The 24,567-nt window shown below is 33.6% G+C and overlaps 2 protein-coding genes across 2 annotated transcripts; one reads left to right on the plus strand and one right to left on the minus strand.

Annotated features, from left to right (window-relative positions):
• Positions 1–5,181: 5,181 nt before the first annotated feature.
• On the plus strand, positions 5,182–9,266 carry LOC105123165 (uncharacterized; the record flags this gene model as incomplete). The annotated part of the gene is made up of 10 exons (XM_011022676.1): positions 5,182–5,208; positions 5,578–5,673; positions 6,340–6,406; positions 6,485–6,583; positions 6,713–6,783; positions 6,882–6,989; positions 7,083–7,220; positions 7,397–7,502; positions 7,858–8,066; positions 8,760–9,266. Coding segments are annotated over 10 exons (990 nt in total), but the record flags the coding sequence as incomplete, so codon positions are not given.
• A 2,540-nt stretch (positions 9,267–11,806) lies between these two features.
• LOC105122956 (glutathione reductase, chloroplastic) lies at positions 11,807–22,242 on the minus strand. Its single transcript, XM_011022362.1, has 17 exons — positions 22,031–22,242; positions 21,434–21,601; positions 20,866–20,930; positions 19,884–19,953; positions 19,279–19,350; positions 18,581–18,784; positions 17,196–17,269; positions 17,017–17,100; positions 16,645–16,732; positions 16,414–16,495; positions 15,679–15,752; positions 15,316–15,423; positions 15,107–15,171; positions 13,697–13,810; positions 12,932–13,031; positions 12,704–12,757; positions 11,807–12,219 (listed from the first exon to the last, which is right to left on the minus strand). Exons 2-17 carry the CDS (start codon positions 21,578–21,580, stop codon positions 12,124–12,126), a joined length of 1,497 nt encoding a protein of 498 aa, XP_011020664.1. The 5' UTR covers positions 21,581–21,601; positions 22,031–22,242; the 3' UTR covers positions 11,807–12,123.
• Positions 22,243–24,567: the final 2,325 nt, after the last annotated feature.

Below are 24,567 nucleotides of genomic sequence, written 5' to 3' on the forward strand. Positions count from 1 at the left end.
AGCTTATCAATTTCTGTACTGTAATAACCTGCTCAGTGATGCCATTTTTACCCCTCGTGCTATCAGTAAATCAATTTCAAGGAAATCTTGATTAATATGAAGAGATTTGTTAACAAATATGTTGAGCATTTATGGGATTCAAAAGATTAATGTACCGGTAAGCTGACCACAAATGCTTGCATTACCTCCTGGTGCCGAGGTGAACATTTGAACTACATTAATTGGATGCTAAAATTGTGTTCCGAAGAACATCTACTCAGAGGTCATTATGGTCATATTACGAAAGCCACACTTACCCTTATCAATTATTCAAACTCTGGGTAGTCTAGGTCATGTACGAAAAAGGAATCTGAAAAGATAAAGATAGCAGAATGAGAGGAGGGCGCCCTTTTTTGTGGCTTGGCTGCTTGCTCTAGAAATCTTTTCCTCTGCTTTGACTTGAAGAGCCCAGCTAAGCCCCTCGAAATTTACAGATCTTGGGTTGTTGTTATGTCTATTTTCTTTTATCTATCAGCACTTTTTTTTTTAAATTTATGAAAACTTGAAATAAAGGTTAACACAGAGAGAAAGCAAAGCATCATATCCTCAATCACTGCTTTCTCCGCTTATGAAAATCCAGGACTTGTCTCCACGATCTGATGCATAGCGTCCCCACTTCCTTTATAACCTGTTCAACACAAAGAACTCACAGGTTACGTTAAGGTTATTCTTGTAAATCTAATTAGACAGAGATGTTCTTAGCTAGGGCAGACGGGATTGCTGTTGCCATGAACTTACAGCCCAGCAGCCGCCAAATTACGCAGGAGAAATCTATTGACAATCATCATAGAAAAATTATATGTTTTCGAGCTCGCTCTTTTACATATGCAATATGCAAACTATATAGATTTTTAATTAGTTGTTTTTAGTGATTATTTCCCCAAAGTTTCTTGTGAAGATAAATTTGAACTTCCACACAGGAGAAAACACCATATTATTGAATTATGCTTCTCTTTTAAAACAAGAAAAACCAAATTCACAATTTTTTTTTAAAAATATCACTCTTTAAGACTGGTAATGAATAATTAATTTGTTAGTTTTCCTTATTAACTAATCATTATTTCAAGTGATGGAAAAACCGTTATAGAGTCAAATAATATATTCAAATATTGGAATTGAAAATACCAATCTCGCCACCCTGATTCTTAACTTGTTTATCATTGGTATGAAATAAAAAGAGAATTTCATATAATAGGAGCGCATGCATTTATCAAGACAGTGATGATCACTCACAGTTATCTTAATAAAATAATCCACGTTTTTATCCTTCTTCGCGCCTGCAACAGTTCATCCTTAACTGGTGGCCAGAAGGAAGGGATTGAAAAAATAATTAAAAAAAAAATACTACGGGATCCAATGTGGATGTTCGAGATAATTGCAATAGACTTCTTCCTGCCCCAATATCTCCTCGTCAATATTCAATTACGTGCTTGTTAAAAAATAAATATATTTATTTTACTTTATTTATTAAAAATAAAGTAATATTTTCAGTTTATATATATATATAGTATTTACATTAATTAAACATTTTAGAATACTATAATTAATAAAACCCTAATTTCTTTTTTGTTAATTTAGATTGCTTTAAATTTGTTCTCAATTATAGAACTCTCTTATCTCTATTTTTTAGTATACAAGAATGCATGATATCCCAACATTATTATTTTTTCTTTCAAGGGATCAAATATAAAAACACATTTGCCAAACACACAGACACACACAGATATATTTTCAAAAGCATAGAGTATGGTTGCGGCTTTGAAGTTTGCAGATAATTTGTCCTTAATGGTGGCCGCAATGGCGACCAAAGGAAAAGAAAGCGATTCTTACCTTTATGTTTTGTCCAGTCTCCTCCATGGTGACGTGCCAGTTGATCTCTTCTTTTGAAATGGGAGAAAAGAAAGACAAACGAATGCATGGTTAAAAGCAATTTCTGCGTAAAAGTTTTCACACACAGGTGCTCTAATCCAGTCTCCATTAATATCATCTCTATCTTTTTTTTCTTCTTTTAGCCTTTCAGGTCCAATTCCTATTCTTAAGGTGCCGGCTGAGGTCATTGATTAAGTTGGTAATTAAAAACTTCACATAAAAAATAAGGCTTTTCATGGTTTATTATGGAATTGGACCAAGATCGATGCATACTGAGCTCTGCTGTGTGTGAAAGTTTTGAAAAAGCAAGTCATTTAAGTTAGTATTTATATATGGGGGAGAAAATAGTGCATACAAAGAAAAATAAGACTACGTAGTGGGTACATATATGGCTCTAAAAAAATTTGACCCGTTTGCTTGGCGAGACTGAGTTTATTCATGCACATAACTTCAAATTTTTTCATGAAAAAGAAAATCATGTCATTGACCAACTAAAATGATTCATTGTTTGTGAAACACTGTCCTTAGAAGAGAATCATGTGTTTAATATGATTGGAGAAAAAGTTAATGTGTCATCGATCTGTAACGAGATATATATATTTATTTTCATTGGTTTTAATATGAGATTGTAAGTGAAACATAGTTACTGGTTATAAAAAAGAACATCTGTATTGCAAGAAGTTTGCGTGTAACATGTAAAATTGTCAATGTTGAGGAAAATAGTGTGGGAGAAAAAAATAGACAATGAGAAAACATAAACAAAAAAAAGGGTTGATTGCTTGGCCACACTAATCATCCAAGCCTAACTTTAGGTTTGATTTGGAGACGAGGAGAAAACCATGTTTTTAAAAATTTTATTTTGTTTTTTATAATTTTTAGATTGTTTTAGTGTATTAATATTAAAATAAATTTTTAAAAATAAAAAAATTATTTTAATATATTTTTAAATAAAAAATACTTTAAATTATTATTCACGTCATAATTACAAATAAATTACTGATGACTAGCAAAGCTATTTGAACCAGCTCAAAATAACCCAACTTTTTATTTTTTAACATCAGGTAGCCAACAAGGACTTTGCATTGCGTCACCTCGAAATCACGCATATAAATAAAATGTACATGCATAATATATATATTATTGACTATTATTTATAAATCTCGTTCAAGGCCTACACCTTGTCAAACTTATCAAGAGATTATCATGGACAAGGCTCTATGTAGAAATTAATCAAATCAAATCAATTATTTTTATTAAAATAATAATATTAATTTTTTTTTTGTGTTAATCCACTTGAGATCCTAGGTTCTGGCATATCAAATCTTCATCATTAAAAAGTAGGATTAACTAGATTTTACCATATTAAATATTGTCCAATTCAATTAAAAATTCTATTTGAGTTGGACTTAAAGATCCTAAATTTCTCGTGGTAACCCAAAACTAAGTTGAGTTTAACCAACATACAATATATAATGTTTAAAACTGACTTTTTAGGTTATAATATTAAAAACTTAGCTATTATGTTTTTATAATATGGTTTAATAAAAAAAGATTTACTATGGCGAATAAACAAGTTAGAATATTTAAATAGTCTTATTATTTAATTATTTTTGAATTTGAAAAAACCTCATCATCTAGAAAATATATTTTATAAGTTTAGATGAGAAAGTAAAATTTTGATTATTCTAAATTCTTACAAAAAAATATATATTTTAATTCAAACTCAAGATTTATTACATAAATTTTTAGTTTTTTATCATCATGTCATATCCTTGACCACATCACCTAAAGACTCTTATTACTTAATGCTCAAGCTATTTCATTGATTCATAAGCACCTAATCAGTGAAAGCGCTCGATTTAGAGATTAATTGGAATTCTAGTAGTTTATATATAATTTTTTTCAATTACAAAGAAAGAATTATTTTATTAGTTAAATAGTTTTTATCTTCTATATTAGACTCATAAATAATTACATTTGAAACTTGATTTTATAAAATTTTAAATAATACATATATTTATTTATTTTACATGTAAAAATTTAACTCACTAATTTTAACCAAATATATTTTCTTAAAACTGTTCTTAAAAATATTTTTTAAATCTATATTTTTATATATGCAACTTCAAAAACAACCGCACCTTCCGTGGAATTACCCGTTTCGTTTTCACACAGGATCTTATTGCTTCCTGTTTGCTATTATTAGGTCACATGGATGAAAGACGAGCACTGCAAATCTTGATTAGTCTGAAACCCTGATAAATTTCTTCCACGTGTAAGAGAAAGACAACATCTGCGAATAAAAAAGATTTCATGATGCATAATTAGTCATTCCATGGGCCCTTAAACAAAGACTAACCTACGGATCATTCTAGTAGATAAATATAAGCAACAACATATATATATATATATATATATATATATATATAGCGCTTTATGCTAATTGCCTTGATTAATATAACTTAATTATCATGCCGCTTCAAATCAAAATGCTAATAGTTAAACATATATGATTAGTCAAATGTGTAACAATAAAAAGTAAGAAGCAAACAAATTAACCCCGTCCACCTGGCAAAAAGCTAGAATTGTCTTTTGAATGCGTGATCTCCGCGATTGGTATTGTTGAAACATGACATATACCTAGAAATCATATATATAATTTTATTTTATTTTATTTTTATGAATGAATGATTATCATTGATCAAAGGGGGGAAAAACCACGCTTTATTTTAAATGTTTTCGGAGCCGAGGGTTTACTGTTCCAATGCATAAGCAGCAGTTGCTGGGTGTCTATTGCCACCTATTCCTACATGTCCAGTGCATGCAAAATATATATGCTATAGCAATCTTTCCTCTCATGTTTAAGTGGGCTGGTTTCTCTTGTTATAGTCTACATATATGTAAATAAATAAATAAAAAATGTAAGAGGAAGAAGCAATATACGTACATTGAATGGATTGAGTAATTAATTACTCCTTTTCTTTCAAATATTTGAGTGTAAAACTTGATCACCACGCTTGTGTCTTATGCTATTTCCATGATTTTTAATAGGTTTCGGGGAGACTTTTTAATCCGCGTTGTTAAACTCATTCCAGTTTAATAAATTGACTAGACCTGTTGATCTAGAATAATTTTTTAATTCAATTAAATAAAGAATTGATTCCGTTGAAATCTAATTTGATTTCAAAAAAAAAATATTCAAAGCATCGTTATTCTTTAATTTTTGTTTTAAATTATTCAAAACATCGTTATTCTTTAATTTTTGTTTTAAATTCACCATCACCAAACGATGTCGTCCAGGTTTCTTCCATTTCAATACTTCAATTTTTCTGGAACTTCAATTCAAGCTGCCCGATGCAGAATTTTTTGTGTAGTTCATTTATTTCGATTTCTATCAATTAATAAATGTCTTAGGGAAGTGTTCATATAAATATCTGAGATGATTTAGATTGGCATTAGAAATTAGTCAATTGAACCAGAAAAATCGCAACACATATACTTCATTTCAATTTACGCTAGTTATGATACCTGAAAATGAGGTGATCCATCATATTTTACTCTTTTCTGTGATGTTTTGGTGAGCTGATGTCGAACAATTATCATTCCTATTCCTGTGCAGTGTGTAATTGTCTGTCTCGCTGTCAATTGACTATGTGTCTGATTTTACAGTCTAACTCCATGTCGCTTCGAGAATTTGGTGCTGCTGTGTCAGTCTTGCTTGGTTTTGTGCCATCGGATGCACTCTCAGCTGCTAGTTCATTGAAGGTCATTTGGAATAACATGCTTTGCAGGCTTAAATTATATAGTTTATATTATTGTTTGTGGGAATTGTTGATTCTGATAAATGTTGTTGTTGTACAACTCATTACCTGAACTTTAAACTAATAAAATTTAATAATTTTGCTTGTAAGGTCTGTTTAGGAGGAGGGAGTATGAATGGGGATCGATGAACGAGGGGATGAGTTAGAAATGTTTCCATTGTTGGGTATGCTAAATGGAGATGCAAGTAAAGGTAGGAAGGATCCCTCCTATTATTCCTCACTTGCATCAGCACGATAAAATGGCAGGCCAAAAAGATAAACCATGGATATCTTCGCAGATATAGCTATCCTTTCTCTAATTTTTTTACGAATATTGTCAACTTTATGATTAATGCTTGTCAATTTATGTAGATTTCTCTTGATCACCTTTTAAAATAGTTATTAAACTTGATTGCATGATTTTATCCTGTGCAAATTCCAGTTCATGAATTAAACAAGTTGATCTAAATTATTTAAAAAAAAATTAAAAATTAAATTGAGTTTTGATTGGTTTGATCTAATTAAATTAAATTGACTTTTTTATACCAAGCCAAGCCAAGGAGTAGGTTTTTCAGGTCTTCAATCAACCTATCAAACCAAATCAGATTAAATAATTATAATCTCAGTTTTTTTTAATGTTCTCTTGCCCAATCCGTTTAACAGGCCTCGTGCTGTTTTCATGCTGGAAGTCACTGAAGGTTAGGGTCTCTGGTATTGTTGTTTGATTTGTTTTCTTTTGTTGACCTAGTACTTGAGCGAATTATCTTTGCATGCAGAGCTTCCGTCTGTGGCTGATCAAGCAAATGTAATATTCAATGCTGCCTACAAGAGCAAGATTGTTCCTGGTTCAAATAAAGCTGATATTCAACTTCCAGGTGCCGATGCGCAATATACGTGAATAATAGAAAGACTTGTTTTGTTAATGTGACTATTTATTGTTTTTTGAATCAATGGATTGTGAATTTTGATAATTATTTTTTTTCATTTTCCATAATCTGTTTCAGGTGAAGAGGTTTTAGTGGTTTCTCTCGATGAAGAATTTGTGGATTTCACTGACGAGGATTTAAGTGATTTTGTAAGTCTTGACTTGTATTTAGCCCCTGTCATTGCCTTTTCCTGTGTTATTGATCATTTTGCTTAAATGTGTGACACTGGCGTTATGTGTTTGTTCAGGCATCTTGGTTGGGTGGATCATATGCTGTTGATCCCTTGGAAGCACTGAAGGGAGAATTAGCAATCCCACTGGCTAGTGGTGCCACTATAAATCTTCATATGTCTAAGGTCTGTTATTTGTTATAAATATTGCATTTTAGATCCTTTCATTTTATAATTTTCAAACTTTTATTGGAAGATTTACATTTTGATTGTTTGCAGAAAGCAAACAGGGAATTCATAGCAAGTCTTCTAGCTTTGCTCCACAATAGTAGAAAAGCTGTTGAGATGCATGGAGATGTGTCACTGAGCAATCAACCACCTGCAGAGTTATTGAAGGGCAGTTTTGATGGCCTTAAGGTGATGATATCCACGTATAGTGAATGGAATGAGCTTGATTGCATCCTTTTGAATGATTGCAAATTGGAACCTCTCACCAACTCATTTCTTTATTCAATGAAATCATATTTCTTTAATGCCCCAGTCTAACTACGAAGCGGTAAGCTCATGACTTATTTTATTTATCACATTTGCAGGCTTTGCAGGAGCATTATGGACCCGAGGGTGTTGCACAGAAAGGGCTAGAGCTATTAATTACTATGTTGTCCAAGATGTTTGATTCATTGCAAGCAGCTTACAAAGGTTGGTTGTTTGGGTTTTTGGGAATCACCAACACAATCTTAAGCTGAAATGTTGTTGTTTTCATGCAAATGATAGGTGAAAAGAGTGGCAGTCTAATTTATCTTATCAGTGCTTGCAATCATTTGCCCCACTGTAGATTTCTTATTTTGTTTGCATGAACATAGCAGGGTTTTTAAATCAACAAAAATATAGAATTTAAGCTAACTTTGGGGGTATCGCATTGGTGTTTCCAACCTGTATTTGTGATTAACATGTGCTTCATTTTTTTTTCCTTTTAGTACTTGTTGTTCCCTAGCTTATTGCTGAACCTGAAAATTTTATGGCTGTGTTACAAAATTGAATGGTAATTGGGCAGGTCAAATTGTCGGAGCAATCCTTTTTAATACAGCAACTGCACCAGAATCAGAAACATTGCTGAATGTCATGTTGACTTCCCGGCCATCTGCACGTTGGTTGGAAGAAACAAAAGTGCCCACTAATGAAACCATTGCAGAAGTGGTCTTGGTTAGAATCACCCTTGCTTGGATTACTGGAATTGTTCTTATCATTGCTACTCTTTTGGGGGTAAGATTTTGTAACAACAAAATACTTGCACCTTTTTTTCCTCTAATTAATTTAGTAACACTGAAAATTTAGATTGTGCTAATTATCATCTCTGATTGCTCCCTATCCCTGCCTCTTTTTCTCTTTATCTATTCTCTTACATTTTTGTAGGCAGAAAAAATCTAGATCACTAACTAGTAAAATGATGAGTTGCCTTGCATGTGACTTCTAGGCTTGGAGAAGGAAAAGGAGGGGAGTGGATTGAATAGCTATCCCATCCACGAACCTTTTTATAGAATAATTTACACAAATGATCCATATTTCTTGTGATGTTGCTGAGTTTAGGACTAGATTCTGCATAAGGTGCCTGATTCATTACTCTCATAAGTTACATGGATAGAACAGCTCATCATGTGAGATAGAACCTAGACAAGCATCCGAAGACCGTGGCAATTTAAAAGTCTGCTGATCTTTTTGGTTTTCTCAATTTCATCTGTTTTATTAATCTTTCAAATCAATCACAGATAGAATCCATATTCCTATAGTTCATAGGCATCCATGGCAAAACAAGGCTTTCAGGCAATTCGATGGAAGGAGAACCTTAAAAAATGTGTATTTAGTTTGCCTAGAATACACATCTTAATTACCAAAATCTCTCTCTCTCTCTCGCTCTCATTATAAACAGCGTTTCTTGGTTTGTTCTTTTGGTTGCAGATCTACTTTCTCTTCAGCATGCCACTCACAAAGGACACCCTTTTGTATTCCAACGTCAAGCTGGACTAAGCTGAAAGGAAGCTGATCGATCTTCTGACTGCTGGGAGTGATGCAGTGGATATGGCTTATTTGTAGATGTCTTGTTGTAAACAAACCTACTCCTTGGTTGTTGTGTTGCATTGAGAAGGTTTCCAGCGAATCAGATGCTTGCATCACAGGCATGTGTAGCTACTTGACCAAGGGTGTAGAGGCTTACAAGAAAACCCGTTGGTCGATGCGAAGTCCTTTCATATACAGTAGTAGGTACACTGTAAACCCCGTTCGAGGAGATAAAAAATGCGGAGCAACAATATCATTGTGCAATCTTGTCTTTTCGTTTCTGAAGTTGTTTGTCATAATCTACGTGCATTTGTTGAATAAGGAGGATGCCATCAGGATTTGTACTTGTAGTTAATCATTAATACTCTCTCCAGTTTTTGAATAAAGGAAACTTCCCTCGTTTCGTTCCTTGCGTGCTGGGGCATCAAAATACTGTGAGCTCCCTTTAGGCAGGAGGAGGAGGAGCCAGCCCTAAGTTCATGGTTTTCAGTCGAACCAAACCACCTGTTTGTTTGTTTGTTGTTGTGATTGAAGAAGAAGCACAAAAATATCATTAATCCTCTTTCCAGCTTTCATTTCCATTCTCTCACCCTCTCCTAAATAGATCAGATAAATAATAATAATAATTATAATAATAATAACGAGAATGCCGTCTTGTTCTGCCTTTCCTCTGCCTCTAAACCCTAAATCTCTCTTCACAAACCATCTCGTGCTCTCTCCCCGCTCCAATTCTCCAAACACGCAACTGTACTACCTACCGGCTAACACTACTCTCACGCTATCTTTCAAATTTCATGTGGCTCCTAGATGAACAGCGGTGGCTACTCGAAGATGGAAGATTGAATCGCTCCTTGCCGAAATACATTCCTTAAAAGCTTCAAATTGAAGCTGAAGAAGCTCTAGATCGTTTCTTCAAGTGGGAGAGAGAAGATGATGATAATAATAATAATAATAATAATAATAATAATAATTCAGATTCCTTTATAACATCATCACTCTCATAAGCCTTCATTCACCTTCACCAACTGACAAGACCTCAATAATAATTTCAAGAGTCTTTTCCCCAAAAGACAACGATAATTTTCATGTGGTAGACGATTGTAAACATCAACTTTAATATTTTTATAATAAATATCTTAATAAAATCATCCCTCCTATTTTTTCTCTTCAATTTCAATTTGTTCCATAAAATTTGCAAAAGACAAAATAATTTTATGAATTTATACAAACTCAGTCGAAATAACTCATAATCATGATATGGATAACTCTTCCATAATTATATATTTCAAAATGAAGATTTTAAATGTCTTTAACCTATCAAAATTGAAACCAAAATCTTCATGTATAAAAGAGATTTTCTCAAAACTCTCAATCTTCTGGATGCAGTTATCTTGACTATTAACGAACATGATCGAATACTCTTTACCTATAAAATTATAATCATGCTTGGTTTATTTATTTTGATAAAAGTTGTCCAAAGAATTTTTTAACATCGTTTTCAAACAAATGGTGGAGATACTTTTCTTCAACATTTGAAATTCTACCTCAAAAGATTTAGGAAGTCTTGGATCTATTTGCACCAAAAAAAACTTTGAAAACATGTTCCTGCGGTCCTTTGGATTTTATGTTGAGATTTCATAATAATGCTTGATGAAAAAAATGATATTACCCAAATCTCATGAGAGATATCAAAGGTAAAATGGTGGCCACAATTCAATATAGACTTAGCCTACTCTCAATTAGTTCAATTATGGATATAGTCTACCCAAGACCAAATTACATCATCATCCTCATCCTGGCCAGTATATATTTTTAACATCAAAAAGCAAAATTCAAGTTGACCTTGCATCTTCCAGTACTGAATCTCAATATAAAATGAAATTTCAAGAAACCCTATCACAAATTTAAAGTTTCTATGAAAAAGACGATCCTACCCTATCACAAATTTAAGGTTCCTATAAAAAAGAATATCCTACCCTAGCCAATGAGATGAGGATACATGTTATGATCCCGATATGATAAGGTAATTATATGAAGTTCCTATGAAAAAGAAGATCCTACCCTAGCCAATGAGGATACATGTTTTGATCCCGATATGATAAGGTAATTATATGAATTTTAGACTCATCAAACAAGTCAATAATTCAAATTCCTCTATCACATCACTTGTAACATCATCATCCACTTGACAATCCGACAAAACCTCGATAATAATTTCAAGATTTTTTCCCCTCAAAAGACAACATTAACATTCATGTAGAAGACAACCGTCGGCATCAACTTTAATAATTTTCAGTTGCAATGTTTACCTCTTCCACCTCGCTATAAGAGTCATGGTCAACAATGATCATCCATGACTTCTTCACAATTCAAGCAATTTCTAATTTTGTTTCAAGTCTGAGTGCTCAACTGTATATATTTAATGTTTATTGTTCGAAAGACACTGTTTTTAGAGTTAAATTCTATTGATCCGCCTTGTAATGATCCCAATCATCCTGTAAAATATTGCTCTTTCTCAATCATCCTGCAAACTGAAATCAGAGTCCTCTGGTTAACCAGGCATGACAAATTGTGTTATCAAAGTATTTTAACAGGTTGGTCGACATCGAAAATAAGAGTTCGAAAGTTCTATGGGCTTGCCAAACAGGTGGTTGGCAGTAGCCTGACCTCGTTAACCCTATTAACCTAACATATGCTGTACGGTTGAGCTGCATTTGCTTCTGTGAGAAGCATAGGAGCTGGAGGGCCAGTCATCACAGCTCGAGAGCTTCACACGAGACCACCACTCTCATCAGAGTTAATAGCGGCACAACAAAGACAGGTAATTGTCATAATTTCATGAAACCCAATCCTAGTCAGGCCATCGAGGTAAATCACTCTTTTTTTCGAATGAATCAAGGCATACATAGACAGCTGATCCGAGCAATCTACCTGGGCCACCGTTTTAGCAAACAGGAAACTCCCTTTATAAACAGCAGCAGAGCTTTTGACAGCAACGTAAATGTCAATAAAAAGATCTACCTACTCAAAACACTGGTTCTGAGATAGTAGTTTGTATCCACCATAAAGGGTATGGGTGCCAATCCAAAATAAGACATGTATTACTTCGGCAATAAATTACTTTTCTGTAATAGAAACAGAGCTACCAGGCTTACAACATCCTATAATGAAATAAATTTTATTGGTGAGAAATCTTTCTTATATTTGCTTGCATATAATGATTTTCCTGTGACCTTGTTTGGATTTTCTTTTTGAGCTGATATTTTTACAGATTTGTTTTTGGTTTGCCACTTGCAGTAACACGCCTTGTCACTGAACGCATGGTCACAAATTCCTCAGCGGCAGATGGGTGTATTCCCACCTGTGGAACAAAAAAGAAAAGGAAAAAAACTCATCAGCAATACACAATCCAAAATGAGTACAGCCGGATTACCCAGAAATCTAAAGAGCGATTATCCTTTTACACATCACCAACTGAGCACATGCTACCATAAACAGCAAGGAATATATATATATATATATATATTGATGCACAAAGATGTCATCGCTTCTACATGTATTGTGTGTGTGTGTGTGTGTGAACTATTAAACAAGAAGAGGGGTAATGAAGGGGGAGAGCTAACAATTCAAGGACATGGCCACCCATAAGCAAAGAGTGGGTATATCATGATGTGAATGCCAGCATTTACAATTTAACACCCACATCACTTACATATTATTGATTAGACCACAACATAATCAGTTCTATGTTCCTTACAAGAACGTGTCAAGGGATGCTAGGAAAGGAAAGAATCACTAAGATCCTTATCTTTAGCCTCTCTAAGGGAAAGTTAATTAATACTTACAGTACTGTCAAATTGTTGCTTGGTTGCTCCACACTTCAATGCAACAGCAATACCCTGTGAAATCACCAAAGAACAATGACCAGGGCGTGCATGAATAACCAAAACCAAAAAATGTAGGACAAAAAACTGGAATAGGGAAGGGGGTGCTTTCGGCAATGAAATTATGTTAAGCAAATGCAAAGTACTCCCTACACAGGTTATTCATGAAATGAATCGGAAAACACACACCTGCATAATTTCAGGTGCATCTGGCCCACACATGGAAGCTCCGAGAACTTTATCCGTCTCAGCATCAACAACAAGCTTCATTATTGTCTTCTCTTGTCGACTAGAAACAAAGATGAGATCGTACATATTAATTAGAAAGCATAGGAAACACAGAGAACACCTCGCAATTAAGGTAAAAAGGGGCAGGCTTGACTACTACCCTGAATTATGAAAAACATCCCAAACCATCTATGCTTTATGGCTTTCATGGTTTTATCACACCCTTTATCTTAACTCATAAACATCTATCGATCCTTCATTGTTTAAACATTTCCTTTTAAAGGAGGAAACTCCTTTTTCAGACCAGGGAAATTTAGTTAAAAAAGAACGAGGAAAACTGGTTTCACGAAAATGAACAATATGAGGATGCCTTGAGCACTGAAGAAGTGTCAGGTGTTGTTAACATGTAATGTAAAGATGGTTCAATCAATCAACAGAAAGACTTCTATCAGAAAGTAAAGATGTTTGAAGTCTATCTGCTTTAGAGATTTAAGGTACAGATACAACAAACTTCCAGGACCTCTTTAAGAGATACTCTCTACTTATTGGCCAGTTTAAGTTTACAAATAATTTCTCACTTTTAAGTTTCCAAAGGAAATGTTTTGACCCCTACTTCTTTCATGTCATTTTGCAAGTGATGTTCCAAAGTTTTCCATAATGCTAACTGCTTGTTTGTAACACTACAGACCAATTTAGCAACATAAGATCTCAAATTTCAGTACATACCCAGAGATAGTGTTCTTCATAGGATTAAAGGTAGAAGTGAAAACCAACACATCACCATTGGCTTGGTCTAATGCCTGCTCCTCGCTGAGCCCCACTACAGAGAGAGGAGGAATGCTGCAGAATACCAAATAGCACATTTTATTCACCCATGAAGAGAGATGAACACAAACACTAAATTTTCTCACTTAGACTTCTATGTTCAATGTGTATGACTTAGTCACAGTGAAGCAACAATCTAATGTTATTGTATGTATCAAATGAAGTACCATACAACATTAACCAAATGTTATGTACAAAATATAGGCATTAGATTCCAACAGAGCATGGTATCAGTAAAATAACGGAGTACACAGATAATATGATCATGGAAAGAACATGAATAGACTTGAGGTAATCCCAGTGAAGCAACAAACTGATATGACTACGCATCAAATGGAGTGCCAAATAGCATGTAACAAATATAGGTATCGAATCCCAAAACAGAACATGGCATCAGCAAGATAGGGAGTGAAGAGAGAGATGGTCATGGAAACAACATGCATAGAATAGAGGTATCTCACATAACTAAAATGACAAGCAAATTTCCTTCAATAACCTGTTTACTAAATAACCTCCAACTGTATCACAGATTCACTCTGGGAGACATGAAAGACTGTTGATTGATTGACCAACAGAATATCAGCAACCAAAATTCAACAGTACTTTAATCCCAAACTAGTTTGGATAATCCATGTCGAACCTTTCCGTCCAGTCTCTTCTTTTCTTGGACAAACTTTCTCTGAGCTCATTTAGCAATATCATTCCTGATACCACCACCACCCCCCCTCCCAATTTTTGTTTGAGAGATTTGCACTTCTTTAGTACCATGTCATATTATCCAAGATTTCAGTTACAAAATCAATTTACATTACAAATTTCTGTTAAGAGCTTCCAAATCTCTGTTCTAAAGCACAGGATTATACATCCAAGAGTTCCATGAAATGCTAAAGTACTTTAAAGATACCTGAGTGATTGTATGAGCTGAAACCTTTTCTTTCACTATCATTATGGAATTGACTGAAAGTTTGGTTAATATTATCAAAGGTTCCTAGTTGTAGTCACCATGGTGGCATGGTCTCCTTTTGGAGTTCATTATCATGACAACATGATGGCTCGTTAGGTTTCAGAGATGCACAAACAATACTGACATCCAACTAAATGTCAAGTTCTAAATACTAGCTCTGGATATAAACAAACTCTATGGGCAGGACAGTTCTTGCTGATATTTGAAGTTCTAAAGCACATATATTTATCACGACTACATCCCAGTTTAAGTGCAATTTCATTAAAATCAAACAGCTATTACCATCATATAAAAAAGATGTTGACTAAGAAAAAAGAACCACACATGCAAAATCCAAAAAGAGATACCTAAACACAGCATATGGTATGTGATTGTAGTCTGGTTTGGTAGGTTGCCCTGCAAAAACAGTTTTCTGCAGCCAATACACCAGGAAACAGATTCCATGAATTATCAAATAAATTTAAAAAATTCCAAAAATGGAGGGGGAGGAGCAAAAAAGAAAACTGTTGAGGAAACAAAGAAACAAAACAGAAGGCATGTCATAAGAAACACATACTGCAAAGCATGTTCCCTCCATCAAGGCCACAGGAGTAAGATTCATGCGGTTTGTGACATCACCAGCAGCCCATATGCTAGGTATATTGGTGCGAGAGAACTCATCAACCTGATCAAGAAAGTAATATCCCTATATCAACCCAATACAGATGAACTGGGTACAGACAAAAGATCACAATAGTAATGAAATGATAATTATACCCACATCAGGGATATAAGAAAATAAAACACCAAACCACAACCGGTATGTATGGTATATAAACTGCTATAATAATGCTGAAATTGGCATCTGCCTTTTGCGCACTAAAGTAATAACATGAAGCTCAATGCTTAAAACCAATTGAATAACTGAAAAGCTACTGACCTTCACAGCTCCTGTTTTATCAAGCTCAACGCCTGCAGCTTCCAAATTTAATCTCTTTGTATTGGGAGCTCGACCTGTAACAAATGAATGATGAATATCGATATGAAAGTAATATCAAAACAAGGACAAAACATAGAAAATATAAGAAATTAACAAAATTGCAGGAATATTTCCCATTTTGATGATGAATAGCAGACAAAGTTCCTTGATGAAGCAAATGCTGTTGATTATGCAAAAACAATAATAACAACTATAAGAAAAGGCATCTTATAATTTTGATTGGGGCTCCAAAAACCAATGCCTGCACGTGTCAGGTTTAGATATGGAATATAAATTATCAAGTCAAAAGGCACTCATGTTCTACACAAATCTATTGCATTCTGCTTGGCAATCCAAAGTCTTGTAACTCATAATATAAACCTTCAGTCTCCATACATTTGCATCAAAATTTCACAAAAATTCCAAATTGATCTGGCAACACTGCCTTAGAAACGTGGATAACATTATCTAAGCAGATAGTACAGTGAAAAATACTTAGAGCAAGGATAAAAAATAAGCTAGAACGAACATATCCAGTAGATCCCCACATGTAAATTGCAAGTTTACCCTGACTTGTAAAGTGGAATTAAAACAGCAATGCGTGCTTTCTATTTACAATACAAACTTACATGCAGCAGCCTATTAGAAAACAGAACAACTTCACAATGCAAATAATTTAACTACGATTATAATTACCGGTGGCAAAAAGTACAACATCTGCCAACAGCTCCTCTCCATGGTCTGTGCGAACTTTAATTCCATCCTCTGTTTTAGTCAACTGTATTTACAGCTAATATAATTACAATGAGGTTTGCTATAAATAACATGGAAAAATCAAAACATAAACTGGGGAGAGGCAGATGAAAAATAACATGAAAAAGCAACACATGTTACAATGACACCAAATCCTAATAAAGGTGAAAGTACCTCTGTCAAATTTGTTCTGGGGTGCAAATTAATTCCCCTGCCTTCAAGATTTCTTGCAACCACAGCCCGCATTTCATCATCAAAACCCCTGAGGCAGATAGCTATCAGATATATTGGCATGAGAAACACAACTGCAGTCCAAACCTTCAAAATGATTGAACAAAAAATTTGCTATCTTCCATGTTCCAATTCCTGTGGACAACCTAAAGTATTTTGGCCTATGAATATGCAAACCAGGAAGTAATTATCAAAATGTTGATAACATATTCTTTACACAGTTTACTTGCAAACATACAATGTGTACACTACTATATAAGATAAGAGCTTGGTCATCAAAAACAGAAAAAACAACATCAAGGCCTTAACCACAACCTTAATGGAAGTTCCCTTCTGAAAAATAGATCCACAGTAGCACCCATGCCACGCCATATTGAAGCAAACTCAACAGCAATGTACCTAAACAAGAAAAGGAATGATTATCCAAAATCATACACATGCTAGGACATAGGCAAATAAAATAAATAGATAGCAAAGCTTCGTGGAGAGTTTACCCTCCACCAAGCACTACTGCACGCTTCGGCAAATCTTCCAAACTCAATGCCTCATCAGAAGTTATGCCCAACTCCTAAACAATCAGAAAGCAGCAGATAAGGCAGGCAGGCAAGACAAAGAAAAAAAAAAAAAACACTTCAACGAGAACATATCTGCACCACAGATAATTTGAATCCTGCAATAAGTTTCAGTAAAATCAAACAAAATAAGTTCGACCAGGTAATTACAGCAGTAATTGTGATCAAGAATTAATGCACAATTGAAAGGTGAGCACCATGCATCTGAATGGAGAAACTTGTATAAATGTGGTGGAGAACAAGACTCAAAAGAAACTACAGATAGGAATGTCCATCCGATTGTAAAAGATAAAGATGGCTTAGGTAGTGCCATGACAGGTACACGTGAATTCATTAAAAAAGGTTGACGTTGGAACGGAAAATAAAAAATGGACAAGTGAATGAAATATGAAAACCGGATTGTAAAATCCACAATCAACTATTATATGGGGGCATGTTACAATGGACAAGGTGCACTCAAATCACATGCTATAATAATGCATGGCCCACTCACTATTTCTAGTTGAAATAAAATAAGACATGATAGAATTTCAATAACAAGATCGCTGACAGCCCCATTACATACATAATTACATGGCATATTAAATTATGAACTTCCAGATAACAAATCAATTTCATGTTGAAGTAGCATCTAAACTCAACTGCAACACATCTCACATGTCGTATTGAAATTATGAATTTCCAATTAACAAATCCATGTCATGTTGAAGTAGCATCTAAACTCAACTGCAACACATCTTACGAAAGAAAGTAAAGAGCGCAAATTTGTTACAGGCATGCATCCGCAAGCGGGAACGATACAGAGATGTAAGGCAAAGCAAGGGTGTTTCTGAAGCATTCACTCATCCAATTTCTCCAAAATTCCACAAATTTCTTTTAAAATGCCTAAAAATGACAAGAAGTTTATCTCCATGTTCTATAGAGCAATCCTTCAATTTAATACTAAGAAAAAACTATTAATCACTAACTTTTACTGGTTGACAAGTCAAGATAAAAAGAAAAGGCACATGTAGAGTACATATCTTATTCTATGTCAGGTAAAAATTTATTTTTTGACAGATCTGCCTGGTATGCTATTTTAGCCAAAACTACAAGAAGTAATGGCCATTAGAGCTTCCGTAATCAAAAGGCAATTCAAATTATCTATAACATTTTACCCAAGAAAAACAGCAGCTCTTCAATAACACGCAACAGACGAAAAGGATATTAACTTTTAAATGACTTAATTGTTGGATTAACTAGAAGTCAAAATACCCCATCAGAGACCAATTCCTAAGCATTCAATAAGAAAAAAACAGGAAACTAACCTGCCCAGGAATATCAGGACGCTGAGCCTTACTGCCAGTTGCAATCAGGATGTGCTTTGCTGAGTATTTCAATTTAGTGCCATCTAGTTGCGTCAGTTCAACTTCATTAGGACCAGCAACCTTTCCCTCTCCTTCATACAGTTTAACCCCAGCATTAGATAGTAACCTCTTGTAAATTCCATTTAGCCTGAGTATTTCATCCGACTGCAATTTTAACCAGAAAAATAGATGAAACAGTATATTCACAAACAAGTGCTTATGTATTCCGGGGTATGACAAAACTTTAGCCAAACAAACAAAGAAACTAGTGAGAATTTCTGAAAGAAAAAAAAAATCTTGAATGCAGGAGAAAAGGAATCTAAATGCTCTAAAAAGTAGATTTCTCCTTAACAGTTACCACTGTTTGAACAAAAGATAAGGAAGTTAAATGCAGAGCGATCAATCACTTCAGTCGCTTGTTCAGGCATACAAGGTTGGAAGTTAAAAGTGAAAAATCCCCAGCCTGGCCACCTGTCACACCCTCTAGAAAAAAAGGTGGAGTGAAAAATGGAATAAAGGATGTACTTTCCTTCAGGAAAACTCAATTGTCCTCTGAAATTAGTTGCTTAATAAATGACAGACAGCACCAGAGTGGGTGCCACATGCATGTTAATAACAAATATCATAAATAAAGAAACAAAACTGAAAAGACCACCAACCTTTTTCTGCATCAACTTTTTCCAGTTGAAGTCCACCCTTTCATTGATTTCCCAACCATAATTCCTGGCGTCCTACAAAAACAAAGCACTCCATTCATGGGACCAACTGCCATTCAATACAGCTTACTTCACCCAAAAAGATATTAAAAGCAACCTGATAAAGGTCTCTGCATATGAAAGACAAATGTATTGCATACGAGGCAGCAGTGTCAGACAAATCAAACATATTCACTGCTCAAATATTTACACTTTGTATTCTTTTTCACGATGCACATGTGTTCTTGCTATACAGACCAAAAAATTTGAAAAAAATATATAGAAGTACGAGAGTTTCAAATGCAAGATCTCAAATTTCAGTTTAAGGAGAACTTAGTGATTCTGAAATTCATCAATTTAGAACTAAACAGAATGGAAGCACATTAAAATACGGTCCAACATCCACGTGCTCTCAGATAATCACGTAGAATGCTTTCAATTTGTCATTAACTTTCTCCTCACTCCCAACTTTGCAACTTGAAAAAAAGATAGGCTGTCATTTGATCAAGGTTTCTGTTAACACACTAAGTAAATTAATCATTTCAGCCTGGCACATATCTTGTTCTCACCTCAATCTCACCTCCAAAATTTGCTCCATAAACTAAAATCTTCTTGGGAACACAACCGCGAAGAACACACCTACAAACCAAATGAAGGCACGCCATTGATTATGAGTTAGGTTTCAACATTTCAGTTAATTCAAATTCAGTAGCAATCATCTGTAACCTAAACTAAAAACAAACTTGAAAGTAAACATTCTTTAAGTTTTCAATAATAACAATAAACTTCCTTTACCATGGCACTGTAGAATATCAAAAACATGTTTCTCCATTTGAAACTCATCAGAAGTACTTCAATGGCCCATGAAAGTACGAATTCAATAATTCTATTTAATGTCATCAAACTCTCATGCATGATAACTTGAGATTTTTAACTAGTAACTGCCATGCCAAACAAATCTCTTATTCAGTCAGACAACTGACCTACAGGAAACATTCCTTTAAAGGTCATTTAATGTCAAAAGCAACTTTTCTTTGCTAAATTTCAGCATTATTCCACGACCAGATAAATCTCCCCACAATAGGAGATAAAACAGAAGCATATAGCACCAAATGTTGTTTAACTTCCACTCGTAAAAAAGCATGGTAAAACTTAATTAACTTAAACACAAAATTCCAACAACCAGTTGAAGTTCATGAAACTGGACATGACTGCAAACAAATCATCCACCATTGCTACAAAATTCAAACACATCAATTCTCATGGTCTAGATTTCTTCTATCAGCTCATCCATTGACATTGTTTCCAAAATGCTGAAAAGCTGAATCATATATCTAATGGATAGTGGAATATATCTGGAAAACGTAATGCCAATAAAATAACCATGCAACAACAACAACCAAGCCTCCATCTCAAACTAATTGGGGCTGGCTATATGGATTGTTTTGTGCCATTCTGCATGACCATTGTGGCAGCAGTAAGACAACTATGCTGCAACAATTGCAGCAAACGAAACTGAGATGTCTATTTTAGGATTTTAGATAAACTTACGTTCCACCAACCCCTCCATTTACTTCTGAGCTGATAGGATGAAATGGAAGCTCACAAATTCCAACCTTGAAACACAACATTGGATACCATTAGCGAAAAGTTAACCATCATGCTTTCACCAGAAAAATTATATATATTAATATCACCGAAAGCCAAAGTTTCTCACTTCAAAAGAAAAAAGAACTTGCAAATCAGTTTGCACAAAGTCCCCCATCAGAATCAAAATGAGACAAGATTATTTTAATTCCATTATGCAACAGCCTTTATTATTTGCTCTCACAAAATCAAAACCAACTCCCTTTTCTTTATCAATAAAAAAATCATAACCTGATTAACAAAAAGCCCTCCAAGGTATTTTCTTTTAATCCCCACTAAAGTGATTATAAACCAATTAATACAATATTATATCCATGTAATTGAACTTCATTACATTACAAGTCTTCAACAAAAGTTTAAAAAAAAAAATTGATAAAAAACTTCCTCAAATCACATCAAGAACTCATGATGAATGATCTTGTTTGCTTATTTATTTTTTCAACTTCCTCAAGATCCGGAACACATATTATACCTTGGCTCCATAATTAGCAGAAAACCTAGCAGCACGAACACCGCCACTCCCAGCTCCAATAACAAAAAGATCAAAATCAAATTGGGCATCTTCTTCTACTTGGCTAGCTTGGTTCACTTCCCCATCGATGGGCATCTTTCTTGGCATGATTGTAAAATTGAATTTTAACTGCATCCACACATTCACACAAAAAATTGAAAACCAGATCAACAGTAAATTTATTTAAGTTATAAAAAATCGTGAAAAAAAACTATTTTAGGTCCTAAACTAAACCACACTGGTCCCTCCAATTTTAAGAGCAATACCATTTAAAATACAGCCAACACCACCATAAAAAAAAAAATCAAAATAAAGAACCTTAAACGATAAGTAAAATACGCAAGGATGAAAAAGCTAGCAAGCATCTAACAAAACATCAACGCCAGACGAAGGCCAATAGCCAAATAAACACCGGCTGCAGTAGGCTCGGTTAAGCAAATCTAAAAAAAAATCTTTCTATAATTAAGAAGAAGATCAACAATTTCGATGTATTTATTTATTATTTTTTTTACATTTTGCTTCAATTTTCTAGAGGAGGAAAATGAAAAGGATAAATACCTTTGTAGAGATTGATTAGCGAAGGAGGAGAAATCAGTGGCAGAGAAGTATGGAGGTAGAGGAGAGTTTTCTTTTTATATGTGATTAAAGGGAACGTCGTCCTTTCCACCCATTTAAAGCTTCATGCCGCGATAGAGAGGGAGGAGGAGGAGGATTTTGATTTGATTTTGGCACCTAGACACAGTCTTCCTGCCTATATAAAAGAACGGTCAATTTTTATTAAATATTTATTTAAGTGGAGTCTTTATACATTATTATTTTTTTCCCTTTTCTTCTTCTCTTTTTCGTTTATAAAAGAGAAATTCTTTTATTTGACGGAAATTCCATTTTTGTTTCTCGAAAGATAAAAAAAAAACATTTGATGCTTAAACCTAAAAATAATCTGATTCGTTTATGAATATATGCTGGTGAGTATGATAATGGTTGTTTTTTTATTTTAAAAAATATGTTTATAATATTTTTTATTTTGTAAAAATTATTTTTAAGATTAATTTATCAAAATAATTTAAAAATATTAAAAATAAATTAATTTAAAATAAAAAAAACTTAATTTTTAAAAAATTATTTAAAATATAGTACCAAACATGCCGAAACGTACTAGTGTCGCATTCCTGTCTATATCCGACTAATGAGTTATAACAAAAGCTAACAGATGAATTTATGATTTTTTTCAAAAGGCTAGATGGTAAATTCATTGTCTGTCACAGTAAATTATACCTAAATTAGCATTGGATTCACTACCTTTTTAGTTATTTATTTATTTATTTATTTATTGTTTTTAAATAGAAAACAAAGATAATTTAGATAAAAATTACATATTTTTCTTGTATTTTTTATTTAAAAAATACAAAAAATTATTTTAAATTATTGAATAAACAGATTTATTTTATATCTTTGTTGTTATCTCTTTAACTAAATATATATATTTGTCTTGGCTGGCAGAATTTACACCCACCAAATCCTTAATTTTATAATATGCTTGCTTTGCCTAAGAAAATAGGATAATACCAACTTCTAGTATGGTATTTCATGGGGAAAACAATATTCTTCCAGAAACGAAGCTCATTAAACTGGGATCAAAGTGGTCAGAGAGGAGGAGAAATAAAAATAATTGAAGGGTTACCACTTGTCGTGTTTGATATGGAAAGCATGCAACTTGTTTGATGTGACCTGGTGAATCCTTTAATAATGGTAGCTCGCGATTGATCAAACCTTTTTTCTTCTTTTTCTTTCTTTTTTTTTTAATTTTTTTATGAATTCTGTAATAATTTGTATGTGTTTTAATTAATTTTATAAATTTTAAAATTAATAATTATATCAACGTTTACCATTAGTTTAGTTTTAAGTGGCTATAAAAAAAATTAAATTCTTGATCATTAAAAATAAACTCAATAATTAATTAATTAAGCTATCTTAAAATTATTTTAATTAGATGAGATCTTTAACTTTTGTCACCCATTATGTAAGCCTCCAGGGCGGCATTGTTTTTGGACGGTTTTGACTAGACGAGATCTTTAACTCTCAACTTACCAAAAGAAAAAAAAAGATCTTTAACTTTCGTCATCATTATTGCCAGGGCAGAGCTAGGTTAATTTTATAAGGGAGGTTAAAATTAATATAATAATATATATTATTAAAAAATTTATTTATTTAAATTAAAAATATTAAATAAAAAAAAAAATATTTTACATGGTCCGGTCCTGCTTGCCGCCTCCTGGTTCCGCCTCTAATTATTGCATTGAAGCATTCAAACTAAAAGTTGAGGGCTTGTTAAATTAACTTAGAAAAATCTATAATTTATTTTTTTTAATTTTTATTGATATTATTTAAGTCAAACCTTATTTTAACGGGATCGAGCTAATCCATCCGGATTTTATATATGAGCATGTCGTCTTGCTCCTCTGTTTCTTTTTATATATTTAATGTGCTTGTTGCTAACAATCCTGCTTTGACTTTTTTCTCTATAATAAAAAATTATAAATTAATTTCCTGTTGTATTTCTCGGAGTAAAAAACGAAATTGCTAGTTTACAAGTTTAACTTTCTTTTAGAAGCCTCGTTGATCACCAATTCTTCGATTTCTCAGTGTTTTAAATAAATAAAAATAAAAACAAAAACAAATCTCCAGTGCCCGCTGTATTCTCTCACGTTCATCAATGAAATTGACAGGAGAATGAATTGATTTCCCCTTTTTTTTTGAAAAAAAAGGAACTAGAATGTTATGGAACAAAACATGCCAGCAGCACCAGCTCATTATCAACTACGACCGGCGATTTATTAGCACGTCACAATCAAATGATCAGATGTCATCACCTTTTTACAAGTTGCTGAAAAGGAAAAACCAAAGGAGAAAAGCAAGAATGAGACCACTCGAAGTCTCACTTTCCTGGTTGTGAGAAAGTGGGAAAAATCGGCAGAGAACTAGTGGGAACCAGCCTTGTTTCTGGACAAATGAAGAATTTTCCGGCGGTTAATGAAGTTTGTCGATAAACTAGCATGATTGTCAAGCTGACAGAAGAACCTTCAAAGAGATGTTCG

The sequence above is a fragment of the Populus euphratica genome, unplaced genomic scaffold (assembly GCF_000495115.2).
Source record: "Populus euphratica unplaced genomic scaffold, PopEup_1.0 scaffold8.1, whole genome shotgun sequence".
In the NCBI taxonomy this organism is placed as follows: Eukaryota; Viridiplantae; Streptophyta; class Magnoliopsida; order Malpighiales; family Salicaceae; genus Populus; species Populus euphratica.